Source organism: Saccopteryx leptura, chromosome X, assembly GCF_036850995.1.
Source record: "Saccopteryx leptura isolate mSacLep1 chromosome X, mSacLep1_pri_phased_curated, whole genome shotgun sequence".
Classification (NCBI taxonomy): domain Eukaryota; kingdom Metazoa; phylum Chordata; class Mammalia; order Chiroptera; family Emballonuridae; genus Saccopteryx; species Saccopteryx leptura.
Genome location: NC_089516.1, coordinates 39,406,415 through 39,422,618, shown reverse-complemented (window position 1 = coordinate 39,422,618; position 16,204 = coordinate 39,406,415). Strand labels below are relative to the sequence as shown.

At 42.9% G+C, this 16,204-nt stretch overlaps 1 protein-coding gene across 4 annotated transcripts in view; it reads right to left on the bottom strand.

Annotated features, from left to right (window-relative positions):
* PHF8 (PHD finger protein 8) overlaps positions 1-16,204 on the bottom strand; it is a 143,892-nt gene that overhangs the window by 103,285 nt on the left and 24,403 nt on the right. For all 4 annotated transcript variants that reach the window (XM_066357562.1, XM_066357561.1, XM_066357565.1 and 1 more), the window contains exons 3-6: positions 5,704-5,789; positions 5,209-5,317; positions 1,494-1,654; positions 737-878 (exon numbers count right to left, since the gene is read on the bottom strand). In XM_066357562.1, the coding sequence (XP_066213659.1) occupies positions 737-878; positions 1,494-1,654; positions 5,209-5,317; positions 5,704-5,789 (498 nt within the window). The remainder of the gene's footprint in view (positions 1-736; positions 879-1,493; positions 1,655-5,208; positions 5,318-5,703; positions 5,790-16,204) is intronic.

Sequence of the window (16,204 nt, the reverse complement as noted above, 5' to 3'; positions counted from 1 at the left end):
TATAAGCACAGTTTTTTAAAACACCTTCAGGTTGACTTTGCATGTTAAAACCAACAGCAAGGCTTTCAGTATTGTACTATAGTTATTGTAAGATGTTGCCATTGAGGGAAACTGGCTAAAGGATATACAGGACTTCCCTGTACATTTTTTGCAACTTCCTGTGAATCAGTAATTATGTCAAAATTAAAGAAGTAAACAATCAGACAGTAAGCTACATAAGTGCAAAAGGATTTGTTATGATTTTTTGGGATCTCCCACGGTTCTGGGCACAGAGAAGACTGCATATCTCTATTGTGTACATGAATCCAGATGGAATCATTTAAGGCCATAAGCTTTTTTCTTTTTTTTAATCTAAGAAACTTTATCCTTAGAGAAACTATTTGGGGGGCAAATTTTAATAAATCTATTTCCAGGGACAGAGGGCCTATCCTGGGAGTTAAACAAGTGACCATGCTACATTCTAAATATCAGAAGGTCTAAGAAAGCTGTCCTAGTCTTCACGGAGATAAAAACTAATTAAAATAGCTGTTGTATAACCTATGCAATGCTAGAAACTGTAAAGGAGAACTACGATTTGGTTGTTAAAATGTGAACATCTATCTAGAAAAGCATAAACCAGCTACCCATCCCAAAGGAAGGAACTACCAGAAGGAGGGGAAAGAAACACTAATATATACTCAGAATATCATCAGTTCCAGGATTTGTCAGACTTTTTACTTACCCCCATCCCTCCTACCTGGTATCGGAGAATTCCAAACTAATAACATTGAGGACTTTCTCCCTCTTCCCACTGTAATAATATTTCACAAAATCACCAAGCTTCATCTTGCAGTCAGCCTGGCGGGTCACATCAATCACATCAATCTCTTTGTCAGAACCTAGAGTAAAGAGATGGGTTCTGTACTAAGAGGTCTCAGAGACTCGGGAAGAGCCTCTCATCCCCTTAACTAGTCTCTAGAATGGCCTTACACTCAAAACCCCTCTCCTCAGACACTGAGTTTGAATGTGCATGTTTGAGAGGTGGGTATACAAATCCTCACACTCTCCTTAGATTTATATTCTGGGTCCAGGACTGCTAGGGCAACAGGTCTGACATACAGCCTATCTAAAAGTACAATCCACCTGCCTGGGCCCTGCTTCCTCCCCGTTTTCCTCCTCTCCCCCAAAACTCATGCTCAGAAGACAAGTGACAGGTGAATATAAAAGTCAAAGGCTTTCTCATCTCAAAAGAGGACAGAGAGACCACCACAATCTCTGGAATTTCAAGGTAAAAAATGTGGCTCAGACTGGGGTTTTGTGGTCTATTCAGGAAAAAAAGAAAGGAGAACAGAATTTTGGTTCTAGCATTGCCAAAGAATGACTTTGAGCATGGCACTACACGTCACATTCCCAAGATGGCTAGAAAGGAAATACAAAAGGTAGATTGAGGGAAAGAGTCAAATGTCTTGATGAGAGTGAACGATATCACAGTTAAGAAGGTCTGTGTTGCTTACCAACATAGTGTTCCACGTCCCTCACAGTGAATGATGGTGAGGGTACTGTCATCCCCAATCCATCCTTCTTCAAGACTAGGATAGGCACACTGAAGCTATTCTCTTCCAGGAATTCCACAGTCAGTTGACTTCCAGTGGGCTTCAGTATCACTTCATCTGAGCTGTGGGCCACATGAAAGAAAATCTGAGTCCCAGAGGCCCTGCCACTGAAGGCCTCACTGGATGCTACCACTTATCCAAGGGTTGGACTCTTTCTGAGGGGATCTAAGGTGGGGTGGCAACTAATGGCATAAACTTCATGTTCCAGGGAAGGACCTATTCAAGGCAAGAAGCCAGGTCACTGGCAGAGGTGGGAAACTTAATGCAGGAGATCCTGTCAATAGAGTTCTCTTCTCTGGATGACAAGTCAGTTAACAACCTGCTTAGGAAGAATAGACATCATCTGACAAACTTAGCTAATTTACTTTAACTCAAAGCAGCAGTACTCCATTTAAAATATTTGCAAATAAAGAGAAAAGATTGATGAAAAAAACTACAATTTTTACAACCATTTTCTTAACACACATACTCAGTTAACTAGAAAGCAGGAGGAATTATTTTTTTAAATCATGCTAGAGAAAGGATGGACTACTTGAGTTGGGACAAACATCTGGAAAAATATTTATTTCAATGTCTATTGTACTCTTTACATAACTCTAGACAGATCAAAGATTAGATTGGAAAAAAAAATAAAGCCATAGAGTAGCAGAAATAAACACTGGAGAGACAAGGCCCAGTAGTCACCAAAATAGTAAAAATAATTTAACAACATAAAATTTTTTAAACTTTTTAAGAAGTTATTATAAATCAGTAAGAAATGGGTAGTATTCCAACAGAAAAACTGTCAAATAACATAAGCAGGCAGTAACAGAGAAAAAAATAAGGATGATTTATGAGTACAAAAATATGTATTTGTACCTCCTTCATAATTAAAGAAATCAAGTGGAAACAATATTTCATTTTTTATATTATCAGAAAGGCAAGAAATGTTTGCTAATAAACAGTTCTTGCCACACCCAAAATCTATGTAATTTTATTAACAAATGTCACTCCAATAAATCAATTTAAAAAATAAATAATTTTAAAAATCAGTGCTGGCCGGGATATAGGGAATTAGACACTCTCACACATTGTCTAGTAGGAGTGTGAAATGGCATAGCCACTTTAGAAATAATTTGTCAATATCTATAAAAAAATTTTGCCCTGGCCGGTTGGCTCAGTGGTAGAGTGTCGGCCTGGCGTGCAGGAGTCCCGGGTTTGATTCCCGGCCAGGGCACACAGGAGAAGCGCCCATCTGCTTCCACCCCTCCCCCTTTCCTTCCTCTCTGCCTCTCTCTTCCCCTCCCGCAGCCAAGGCTCCATTGGAGCAAAGTTGGCCCGGGCGTTGAGGATGGCTCTATGGCCTCTGCCTCAGGTGCTAGAATGGCTCTGGATGCAACAGAACAACGCCCCAGATGGGCAGAGCATCGCCCCCTGGTGGGCATGCCGGGTGGATCCCGGTCGGGCACATGCGGGAGTCTGTCTGACTGCCTCCCCATTTCCAACTTCAGAAAAATACAAAATAAATAAATAAGTAAAATAAAAATAAAAAATTTTAAAGCACATACCCTTTGACCTAGCAGTTTCACCTTTATGTACATAACTAATCTACATACACAAAAATATAAGTATAAAGGCATTCACTGCAGTATTTTTTCTAATAGCAAAATGCAAGAATCAATTTAAATGTTCATCAATAGAGAATTGGCTAAATAAATTATATATAAAAAAATTAAAAATATATCTATACACTGAAATCCTAAACATCCATGAAAAAGAATGAAGAACATCTGCATGTGTTGCTAAAGATGTATCCTTAATATATATAATTTTAGGTTGAAAAAGATGCAGAAAAATATAGTGTTTTTATTTATATTTTTTAAAAAAGGAATAGAATCATTCTTATATAAGCAAAGACTATTTCTGAAAGAATGCACAAGAAATTGGTTGACTTTGGAAGAGTGATTTGAGAAGTCTGAGGTGGAAAGCAGACCCACTGCCTTTAAATAAACAAATAAAACAAAAATACTAAGTTCAAAAAAAAACAGTTATAATTCTAAACATGTCAATTATAGAAAAGCTGAAAATAATTAAGTGAATTAAAAACTAAACAAAGAAGAGTACTTCATTATTTTTTTTCTAATTCATTATTTTCATTCAATTGACAGTTTATTTTTATAAGCCCATGTTAATTTTTTAAAAAAGAAAACTATTTCTTTTTTTTTGTGGCAGAGACAGAGAGAGACAGAGTCAGAGAGAGGGACAGATAGACAGGAAAGGGAGAGAAATGAGAAACATCAATTCTTCGCTGCGTTTCCTTAGTTGTTCATTGATTGATTTCTCATATGTGCCTTGACCATGGGGCTACAGCAGACCGAGTGACCCCTTACTCGAGCCAGCGACCTTGGGCTCAAGCTGGTGAGCCTTGCTCAAACCAGATGAGCCTGCGCTCAAGCTGGTGACCTCAGGGTCTCGAACCTGGATCGTCGGCATCCCAGTCTGACGCTCTATCCACTGTACCACCGCCTGGTCAGGCAAGAAAACTCTACTTCTTGATTGCAAAAGAAAGACATGATCACTCAAATTTTGTCTTTATATTTTTTTCCTTTTTGTATTTTTCTGAAGCTGGAAACAGGGAAGCAGTCAGACAGACTCCCGCATGCGCCCGACCGGGTTCTACCCAGCATGCCCGCCAAGGGGCGTTGCTCTGTTGCAACCAGAACCATTCTAGCGCCTGAGGCAGAGGCCACAGAGCCATCCTCAGTGCCCTGGCCAACTCTGATCCAATGAAGCCTCGGCTGCAGGAGGGGAAGAGAGAGACAGAGAGGAAGGAGGGGGGAGGGGTGGAGAAGCAGATGGGAGCTTCTCCTGTGTGCCCTGGCCGGGAATTGAACCCAGGACTCCCGCACGCCAGGCCGACGCTCTACCACTGAGCCAACTGGCCAGGATCTGTCTTTATTTTTTAAAAGAGATTCCTCTTCTTTTTTTTTTTTAAATAAATTTTTATTAATGGTAATGGGATGACATTAATAAATCAGGGTACATATATTCAAAGAAAACATGTCTAGGTTATTTTGTCATTAAATTATGTTGCATACCCCTCACCCAAAGTCAGATTGTCCTCCGCCACCCTCTATCTGGTTCTCTGTGCCTCTCCCCCTCCCCCTAACTCTCTCCCTCCCTCCCTCCCATGTCCTCCCTCCCCCCACCCCTGGTAACCACCACACTCTTGTCCATGTCTCTTAGTCTCGTTTTTATGTTCCACCAATGTATGGGAGATTCCTCTTCTTTACAATGAAAGAATTAAATTTTTGGATCTTTAAGACTCCTAGTTGTAGCAATCTTTGGGTAGATATAAATATCCTCTCCTGACTTGGGCAAAACTACCTTCACATCTACCAAAAGTTTCCACAAGTAAATCTTAATGTAATCTGTATATCATATGAGACTCTAGCAATGTTCCTCAGAAACTGACTAAAACTGAAGACCCCTCTCCAGAGGAAACTCACAAAGCCCTGTAGACACCCCTAAATGGGGGAAGCACCTAACTGAAACAGCCAGGAGGAAAGCTGGGAAGAAAGAGTCCCAGCTCCCCAGAGCCCTGGACTTCACCAGCCCCTGAGGTAAGGGTACTCACCTGTCAAAAGTCCTACTGCGGAGTTCTCGAATGAATGTAGAGCTTCCAGTTTTCACTGGCTTCCCCTTGTGTGGATCATGTCCTTTTGAAGATATACGGCGTTTTTTCACTAAGCCAGAAAAAGACACAAGACTGTGAATCAGAATGGCTGTAAGCTATGGTTCCAAGAGGAAAGGCCTAAGCAAATCCTGCTTCTCTTCCAATTTAACAACCCCTTGGAGCACCTGGAGTCAACAAGGCCCTTACAGACTCAGGAAAGTTCCTGGTAAAAATAGATGCTTCCTCTGAGGAATCCCTAGGAAGGCAGGGAGGTGAAATTCTGCCCTCTGCATTCTCAGTAGGGCAGCTTCTGTTCTGCAAGGCCTGCATAAGTCTCTGCTATTTCCCAAGAAAGATGAACGAAGCACCCAGACAAAGGCAATCTCCCTTTCAAACTTTCTCCACTTTATCTCTCCTCTGGCCCACCTTCTCTTAGAAACCCCAAGATCTACTTACTAATGGAGGGCCCATGCAAGACCTCACAGTTGGGACAGTGGTAGAGGTCAATGTCAGCAGCCTTCTCCTCTTCAACACCAACACAACTGGAAAAGAAAAACCAGCCAAAGTTTATGGAAATTTTATTTTCCTAAGGTCTAGAACTGTGCTTTCCAGAACACATGGCTATTTACATTTAAATTAATTCAAATTAAGTAAAAATTTAAAAGCAGCTCCTCCTCTACATCAGCTACATTTCAAGTGCTCAATAGCCACATGTGGCCAGAGGTTATATTGGGCAGATTATCAAACATGTTCATCAATGCAAAAAGTTCTACTGGACCACATTGGTCTAAAACAATTATGACACAGCTAAAAATGTACGAACAGTACAACTTCATTAAGACTTAGAATGGTCGTCTGACCAGGCGGTGGCTCCCTGGATAGAGTGTTGGACTGTGACACAGAGGAACCAGGTTTGAAACCCCAAGGTCGCCAGCTTGAGTGCACGTTCATCTGACTTGAAAGCAGGCTCACCAGTTTGAGCATGGGGTCACTGGCTTGAGCGCAGGATCATAGACATGACCCCATTGTTGCTGGCTTGAGCCCAAAGGTCACTCGCTCTACTGTAGCTCCCTGGTCAAGGCACATATGAGAAAGCAAACAATGAACAACTAAGATGCCGCAACAAAGAATTGATGTTTCTCATCTCTCCCCCTTCCTGTCTGTCCTTCTCTCTCTCTGTCACAAAAAAAAAATAGAATGGTCAAAGCTGAAAGACTCTAGAGTAGTGTTGTCTAATGAAATATAATGTTAACCAAATAATGTAATTGTAGATGTTCTAGTAGATACATTAAAAAAGTAAAAAGAACCTGACCAGGTGGTGGCGCAGTGGATAGAGCATCGGACTGGGATGCACAAGGACCCAGGTTCGAGACCTCAAGGTCGCCAGCTTGAGTGCGGGCTCATCTGGCTTGAGAAGAAAAAAACCTCACCAGCTTGGACCCAAGGTCGCTGGCTCAAGCAAGGGGTTATTCAGTCTGCTGAAGGCCCACGGTCAAGGCACATATGAGAAAGCAATCAATGAACAACTAAGGTGTCACAACGGAAAACTGATGATTGATTCTTCTCATCTCTCTCCATTCCTGTCTGTCTGTCCCTATCTATCCCTCTCTCTGACTCTCCCTCTGTCCCTGTTTTTTTAAAAAAAAAAAGGTAAAAAGAAATTGGTGAAATTTTAATAATAGTTTATTTAACCACTATATCCAAAATATTCTAATTTCAATGTAAAATAAAAAATGTTAAACTTTATTGAGATATTTTACTATATTAAATGAAAAGGACTAAAAGAGTATTTCAGCCTGACCAGGCAGTGGCACAGTGGATAGAGCGTGTCAGACTGGGACACGGAGAACCCAGGTTTGAAACCCCGAGGTTGCCAGCTTGAGCACAGGCTCATCTGGTCTGAGCAAGGCTCACCAGCTTGAGCCCACAGTCGCTGGCTCGAGCAAGGGGTCACTCAGTCTGTTGTAGTCTCCCCCCACCATCAAGGTACATATTAGAAAGCAATCAATGAACAACTAAGGTGCTGCAATGAATAATTGATGCTTCTCAACTCTCCCTTCCTGTCTGTCTGTCCTTATCTGTCCACCTGTCCCTATCTGTCCCACTGTCTCTCTCTCTCTCTGTCTCTGTCACAAGAAAAGGTATAAAAGAGTATTTTATAGTCAACAGTGGTTCTGATGAAGGACTACAGGTAACCATTTTTCTCTTCCTTATCTGTATTTTCTAATTTTCTACAATGAACAGGTATTATTTATCTCATATTGTAATGTCTAAAGAGTATTTAATTTGAAGATTTGGGTTTGCATGCACATGAGGTGGAAGAAGATCTCACAAAATTAACCCTTCCTCACCAAATAAGTCATCAGCGGTCCTTAAAATTACTTCGGGCGAAGATCCAACTCCTAAAATCTTTTGGTCAGCCACACATAGCCGAGAGAATAAAAATAGGGTAAAGCTCCAACTGTTTCAGCCAAGATCATGCTCACAAACTTACTTCCTAGGACCCCACCACTTTCTCAACTGCTAATCCTAATGCCTGTAAACCTGCTGCATATCAATAAACTTGGCAGGATTCTTTTAAGGAATCAGACAATGTGTATAATGTGCCCAGCACAGAGTCTGGTACACAATAAGTAGTCAGTAAATAATAATTTTTTTTCACTCAGTCTAGATCTCTCCCTTCACCTGCCTAAATCTTCCTTAAATATATTCCTCAGACCATTATGGCACTAATTACTCTCTGGAATACATGCTTTCTGTCTCACAATCCTGTTACCCTTGGACACTGCTCAAGAAGGACCCTTCTGCCTGACCTGTGGTGGCACAGTAGATAAGGTGTTGACCTAGAGTGCTGAGGTTGCCAAATCCAGGCACATATGAGAAGCAACTACTATGAGGCGATGCTTCTCACTACTCTCCATTTCTCTCTCTCTCCCTCTCTCTCTCTTTTACTCTAAAAAAAAAAAGAGCCTGACCAGGCGGTAGCACAGTGGATAGAGCATCGAATTGAAATGCAGAGGACCCAGGTTCAAGACCCCGAGGTCTCCAGCTTGAGCGCGGGCTCATCTAGTTTGAGCAAAGCTCACCAGCCTGGACCCAAGGTCACTGGCTCGAGCAAGGAGTTCCTCGGTCTGCTATAGCCCCACGGTCAAGGCACATATGAGAAAGCAATCAATGAACAACTAAGGTGTCGCAACGAAAAACTAATGATTTATGCTTCTCATCTCTCTGTTCCTGTATGTCTGTCCCTATCTGTCCCTCTCTCTGACTCTCTCTCTCTGTCTCTATAAAAAAAGGAGAGAGAGAGAAAAAGGACTCTCTAGTATCCCTCTCCTGAATTTTCATCCTTTCATCCCACATAGCTATGTGCTTTCTCTATCTCAAACATCCATTGCTCATCAACTTTCCCAACTTTTCTGCTATACCCTCAGTGACCCTAATCCTTGGTAAACAAAAGCCTCTATATTCACATCCCTTTCAACAAACCCCTTCTCTTCTTCTGGTTTAACTGAACACAGCTTCTCATCATCTCACCATTTTCTCTATACCAGTGCCATTCAAAGTGCGGTCCATGGAGTAATGTTGTGGTGAGGTAAGTATAGAAAGAGAGTAAGCATCTAAAAACTTTAATGATAATTTGGCTGAGTAATTTTTATGGCTGTTGAATATAATAATAAAAAGTTGGGGCTTTTAGGCCCTGGCCGGTTGGCTCAGTGGTAGAGCGTCGGCCTGGCATGCAGAAATCCCAGGTTCAATTCCTGGCCAGGGCACACAGGAGAGGCGCCCATCTGATTCTCCACCCCTCCCCCTCTCGGGCACATGCTGGAGTCTGTCTGACTGCCTCCCCGTTTCCAACTTCAGAAAATACAAAAAAAAAAAGTTGGGGCTTTTATTTTGTGTAGCTCTTTTGTTCAGAATATTTTTCTAGTAATTCACATTTTACCTTATAAAAGGACTGATCCATTATGGATTGGAAATTTAAAAGTTGAAGAAGCACTGTGGTAGATCCGTGTCAGGTAGAAGTTGTACATTCTACCAGACCCTATAACTCAGCCTGAGCAGGAGGGTAGATATCCCTTTCACTTTCCAGTGAGACTTCAAGATCATCTCTTCTCTACCCTGTGTAAGATCTCCTATTCCTCTGAGCTTTTATATAATCTAACCAACCACTACCCACTCCTCTTCACTGTCAGCTATTCATCTCCCTAACATTACCTCTTCATTCACAGATTCCTCTCCACTCTACTCCTGCCAACATTCCAAGTGATATCACTATCTATGTAGAGGCCCAATATCCTGCCCTCTTAGCTCTCTGACCTTCTCATCTTCGGAGACTACTGCTTCCACTCCCATTTTAGCCACCAACTCCTATAGTCAATGTTTGCTGCTGCACCACCTATGAAATGTGAAATGCATACATCACACTTTCTGACCACAAGTATATACTTTCAGCTCTTATTCATTACACCTGTTCTTTGCCTGCAAAACTCCCTTGAACCTACTTTTAAGCTATTAACTTATTCTTGACTTTACCCTTATTCCCGATCCTGGATTCCAACACTCCTTATTTCAACCATTCTCTTACAGATATTCTCAACACACTTGCCCCACTTCCTCCCCATCATCTCCATGTGCAAATCTCAACCCTGACTCAATCCAACTATATAACACTGGACTATTGCATGGCTAGAGAAAAAAATCACCCAACATATTGGTGCCACAACAAATTCATTGTCCAAAATATCTGAGTCACAGAATAGCCAATACAATATTAAAGAAAAACTAAGTTGGAAGACTAATGCTACCTGACTTCAAGACAGTTTGGTATTGAAAGAATAAGTAAACAGATCAATGGAACAGAACAAAGAACCCAGAAAGACACACATAAAAGTTCAACTGATTTTTGACAAAGGAGCAAAGGTAATGTAATGGAGCAAAGACAGTCTTCTCAACAATTGCTTCTGGAACAACAGGACATCCACTTGCAAACAAATGAAGTTAGAGACAGATCTTATACCTTATACACAAAAACAAACTCTAAGTGGATCATAGACAAAAATATAAAACACAAAACTATAAAAGATAATATAGAAGAAAACCTAGATAAGTTTAGGTTGGGCAATGCCTTTTTAGATGCAACAACAAAGGCATAATCAATGAAAAAAAGAACTGATGCCTGACCAGGTGGTGGTGCGGTGGATAGAGCGTCAGACTGGGATGTAGAGGACCCAGGATCGAAAACTCGAAGTTGCCAGCTTGAGCACAGGCTCAGCAGCTTGAGCGAGGGGTTGCTGGCTTGGGCATGGGATCATAGACATGAACCCATGGTCGCTGGCTTGAGCCCAAGGTCACTAGCTTGAGCCCAAGGTTGCTAGCTTGAGCAGGGGGTCACTCACTCTGCTGTAGTTCCCCAGTCAAGGCACATATGAAAAAGCAATCAATGAACAACTAAGGTGTCACAATGAAGAATTGATTTTCTCATCTCTTTCCCTTCCTGTCTGTCTCTATCTGTCCCTCTGTCTCTGTCAAAACAACAAAAAAGAAGATATACAAATGGTAAATAAGCATGTGAAAAGGTGTTCCACATCATATGTCATTAGAAAAATGCAAATTAAAACAGCAGTCAGCCTGCCTGATTAGGTGGTGGCACAGTGGATAGAGCATCGGACTGGGAAGCAGAGGACCCAGGTTCGAAACCCCAAGGTCAGTGGCTTGAGCACAGACTCATCTGGTTTGAGCAAGGCTCATCAGCTTGAGCCCAATGTCACTGGCTTGAGCAAGGGGTATTGCGGTCTGCTGTATCCCCCAGCATCAAGGCACATGAGAAAGCAATCAATGAGAAAACAAAGAATTGATGTTTCTCATCTCTCTCCCTTCCTGTCTGTCCCTATCTGTCTCTCTCTCTCTCTCTGTCATACAAAAGCAAACAACAACAACAACAAAAACTGAAAGCCTGACAAGGCAGTGGCAACAGCAGATAGAGCATCAAACTTGGACACAAAGGACCCCAGGTTCAAAACCCCGAAGTCACCAGCTTGAGCGCGGGCTCATCCGGCTTGAGCACAGGGTCGCTGGCTTGAGTGTGGGATCACAGACATGACCCATGGTCACTGGGTTGAGCCCAAGGTCACTGGCTTGAGCAAGGGGTTACTTGCTCTGCTGTAGCCCCTTGGTCAAAGCACATATGAGAAAGCAGTCAATGAATAACTAAGGTGCTGCAACAAAAAACTGATGTTTCTCATCTCTCTCCTTGTCTGTCTGTGCCGATATGTCCCTGTCTCTATCATAAAAAGCAAACAAACAAACAAAAAAAACCCGGAAGGATATCACTATACACTTATCAGAATAGCCAAAATCCAGAATACTAACAACATCATATGCTAGAGCAGGGGTCCCCAAACTACAGCCCGCGGGCCACATGTGACCCCCTGAGGCCATTTATCCAGCCCCCGCCGCACTTCTGGAAGGGGCATCTCTTTCATTGGTGGTCAGTGAGAGGAGCATAGTTCCCATTGGAATACTGGTCAGTTTGTTGATTTAAATTTACTTGTTCTTTATTTTAAATATTGTATTTGTTCCCGTTTTGTTTTTTTTACTTTAAAATAAGATATGTGCAGTATGCATACGGATTTGTTCATAGTTTTTTTTATAGTCCGGCCCTCCAATGGTCTGAGGGACAGTGAACTGGCCCCCTGTGTAAAAATTTTGGGGACCCCTGTGCTAGAGGGAAGGTGGAGCAACAGGAACTTTCATTCTTTACAGGTGGGAATGAATGCAAAAATGATATAGCCACTTTGGAACAGTTTGGCAGTTTCTTTTTTTTTTTTTTTTTTTTTTTTTTTGTATTTTTCCAAAGTTAGAAGCAGGGAGGCAGTCAGACAGACTCCCGCATGCGCCTGACCGGGATCCACCCGGCATGCCCACCAGGGGGCGATGCTCTGCCCATCTGGGGCATTGCTCCTTTGCAGCCTGAGGTGAAGGCCATGGAGCTGTCCTCAGCACCCAAGCAATCTTTGCTCCAATGGAGCCTTGGCTGCAGGAGGGAAAGAGAGAGACAGAGAGGAAGGAGAGGGGGAAGGGTGAAGCAGATGGGCGCTTCTCCTGTGTGCCCTGACCAGGTATCGAACCCAGGACTTCCACACGCCAGGCCGATGCTCTACCACTGACCCAACTAGCCAGGGCTGGCAGTTTCTTATAAAACTGAACATACTCTTAACTATTCAATCAAACAATCACGCTCCTTGGCATTTATTTACTCAAAGGAATTAAAAACTATGTTGACACAAAAACCTGCACATGGATGTTTGAAATCAGTTTTATCCACAATTGTCAAAATCTGGAAGCAACAGCCTGACCAGGCAGTGGCGCAGTGAATGGAGCGTTGGACTGGGATGCAGAGGACCCAGGTTCGAGACCCCGAGGTCGCCAGCTTGAGCGCAGCCTCATCTGGTTTGAGCAAAATCCCACAAAGGTATCCTTCAATAGGCAAATGGATAAATAAATTGAGGTACATCCAGACAACTGTATATTACTCAGTGCTAAAAGAAAATGAGCTATCATGCCAGGAAAAGACATGGAGGAAACTTAAATGCACATTATTAAGCAAAAAAAAAAAAAAAAAAAAAAAAAGCCAATCTTTTGAAAAGGCTACATATTATATGATTCTAACTATGGGCACAAGTCAAAAGATCAGTGGTTGCCAGGGGTTAATAAGGGAGAAGGAGATGAACATGTAGAGCACAGAGGATCTGTCATGCAGTGAAAATATTCTACATATATGATACTAAAATTCCATAGTGGTAGGTAAATGTCACATACATTTGACTGAACACATAGAATGTACACCAAGAGTAAACCCTGATGTAAACTATAGAATCTGGGTGATTATGGGGTGTTAATGTAAGTTTATCAATTGTAACAAATATGCCACTCTGGTGGGGACGTTGATGATGGGAGAGGCTATGCACATGGAGGTAGGAGGCATATGGGAAATCTCTGTAACCTCCACTTAATTTGGCTGTGAACCTAAAACCACTCTAAAAAATAAAATCTATTAAAAAAGTATCTGTGCCTGACCAGGTGGTGGCGCAGTGGATAGAGCGTCAGACTGGGATGCAGAGGACCCAGGTTCAAGACCCCGAGGTCGCCAGCTTGAGTGCGGGCTCATCTGGTTTGAGCAAAGCTCACCAGCTTGGACCCAAGGTCACTGGCTCGAGCAAGGGGTCACTCGGTCTGCTGAAGGCCCACGAGAAGGTCAAGGCACATATGAGAAAGCAATCAATGAACAACTAAGGTGTTGCAACGCACAATGAAAAACTAATGATTTATGCTTCTCATCTCTCTCTGTTCCTGTCTGTCTGTCCCTGACTATCCCTCTCTCTGACTCACTCTCTGTCTCTGAAAAAAAAAAAAGTATCTGGGTCATGCTGGTGACAATCCTCCCATACTTCCCTGCTCAATTCTCTCTCCCACTAGTGCTATTTCAAATTTCTCTTTTCGGCCCTGGCCGGTTGGCTCAGCGGTAGAGCATCGGCCTGGCGTGCGGGGGACCCGGGTTCGATTCCCGGCCAGGGCACATAGGAGAAGCGCCCATTTGCTTCTCCACCCCCCCCCCTCCTTCCTCTCTGTCTCTCTCTTCTCCTCCCGCAGCCAAGGCTCCATTGGAGCAAAGATGGCCCGGGCGCTGGGGATGGCTCCTTGGCCTCTGCCCCAGGCGCTAGAGTGGCTCTGGTCGCGGTGGAGCGACGCCCCAGAGGGGCAGAGCATCGCCCCCTGGTGGGCAGAGCGTCACCCCTGGTGGGCGTGCTGGGTGGATCCCGGTCGGGCGCATGCGGGAGTCTGTCTGACTGTCTCTCCCCGTTTCCAGCTTCAGAAAAATACAAAAAAAAAATTTCTCTTTTCTCTCAGCAAATAAACCTGTTTCCTACTCTTTAGACAAAATGAAGTAATCAGATGGGAACTACCTCAACTTCCCACACCAGATCCACCTCTGTCTGCACTCATTTTTTCCTCATGTTAGAACAAAAGAACTATCCTTCCTTCCTTCTAAAGTCAGCTGTTCCACATGGGTCACATCTTTCTTTAACGTTCTCAATCAATGATCCTTTCTTTCTGCAATATCTTCAACTCCCTCTCTATCTTCTTTCTTCACAATAGCATTTAACAAGCTCATTGGATATTTACAGATAACATAGACAAAACCTTCTCTCCCTCCTGCCTGCCACTTCACAGCCAAATATTTTCATTGATTAAACTTACGCAGTTTCATGGCTTGAATAAATAGATATCAGTTACATATGATACAAAACTCAAAAGGTACAGAAGTGTATATGGTAAAAAGTCTCCCTCTTACTCCTAGCCACCAAGTAGTATCCATACATGTTCTATCAGAGCCAAACCTATAAAAAGTTTTTAGAGTTGCTCTGTACAATTTCTCACCTGTTTGCTGCAGTCCGATTTTAGTGTCATCTTCTTTAAAACAGATCTCACCAATGTTCTGACCTCCCTATTGATACATGCAGTAAGTACTTCTCTCCTTTATCTCACTTGAACTCTTAGCAGCATTACCACAGTGCCAACCCTGTGCTCTCTCCACCTGACAAGCTCTCTACCTTGACTCCAGAGCACCCCATGTGCCTGGTGTTCATTCCTTCTGCAATACTTAACAGACATCTGCCAGGCCCTGGTCTACATACTGGGGAGACAAAGAAACAAAACATGGCATGCAAAAAGCCCTGCCCGCACAGAGCTGACATTCTAGTGGGGAAAACAGATAAAAAATAATATAAATCAATATAACCAGTGAAATGTATTATATGTTAGACAGTGAGAAGAGCTAAATAAAAAAAGTAAAGCAGGAAAGGGAATTCTCATGCATGTGTATGTATACCTATTCACACCCATGCTTGTGTGCGTGCATACAAGCAAGGACGGGGGTGAGGGGCATGGCAGTGATACTGACATTTTAGGTAGAAAAACTAGGGAAAGATTCACTGAAAAAATGACTTTTGAATAAAACACCTGAAGGGAATAAGAAATCAAGTCCTATGGCTATGCGGGAAAAGTATCCCAAGTAGAGAGAGAACAGCAAGTAAAAAAGTCCTGTGGCAAGAGTATGCCTATATATTAAAGAAACAGAGAGGACGACAGTGCTCTGGAATAGAGAGAGCAAGGGGACAGGTAGTTTAGGTCAGAAAGGTAATGGTCTCATGTAGTAGGGTCCTGTAGGCTATTTGTAAAGGATTGCGGCTTTTCCTGTGTGAAGAACTGGGTCAAATCCATAGGATTACGAGCAGGGATGTAATGTGATCTTAATTATGTCTATGTCTGGCTACTTCTGTAACACAGTATACTCTTTTTCTCCTGCCCATTTTTTTTTAATTGTTTTAAAGGAAAGAGCAGGAGAAAGACAGAAACATCTATTCCTGTATATGCCATGATTGGGAACTGAACTGGCAACTTCTGCACTTCAGGACGATGCTCTAACCCAGGGGTCCCCAAACTTTTTACACAGGGGGCCAGTTCACTGTCCCTCAGATCGTTGGAGGACCGCCACATACAGTGCTCCTCTCACCACCAATGAAAGAGGTGCCCCTTCCGGAAGTACGGCAGGGGGGGGGGGTAAATGGCCTCAGGGGGCCGCATGCGGCTCGTGAGCCATAGTTTGGGGATGCCTGCTCTAACCAGCCAAAGTATCCGGCCAGGGCATCCTGCCCACTCTTAATGTTGACAGTTCTTAGGCCCTCCTGTCTAGGCACTCTTCTTGCCTCACTTTCCCTCACCGATCTCGTGCATTCCCAGGGCTCCATGTACCCTCTATGCACCTATAATGATAAGCCATATCTCTATGCTGAGTTTCAGACCCCTCCCTCAAAATGCCTCCTGGGTATCTCTACAGTATATCCCACTTACATACTTAAAATTTATGATGATCAAATTAAATTTCTTCCCCTGCCTG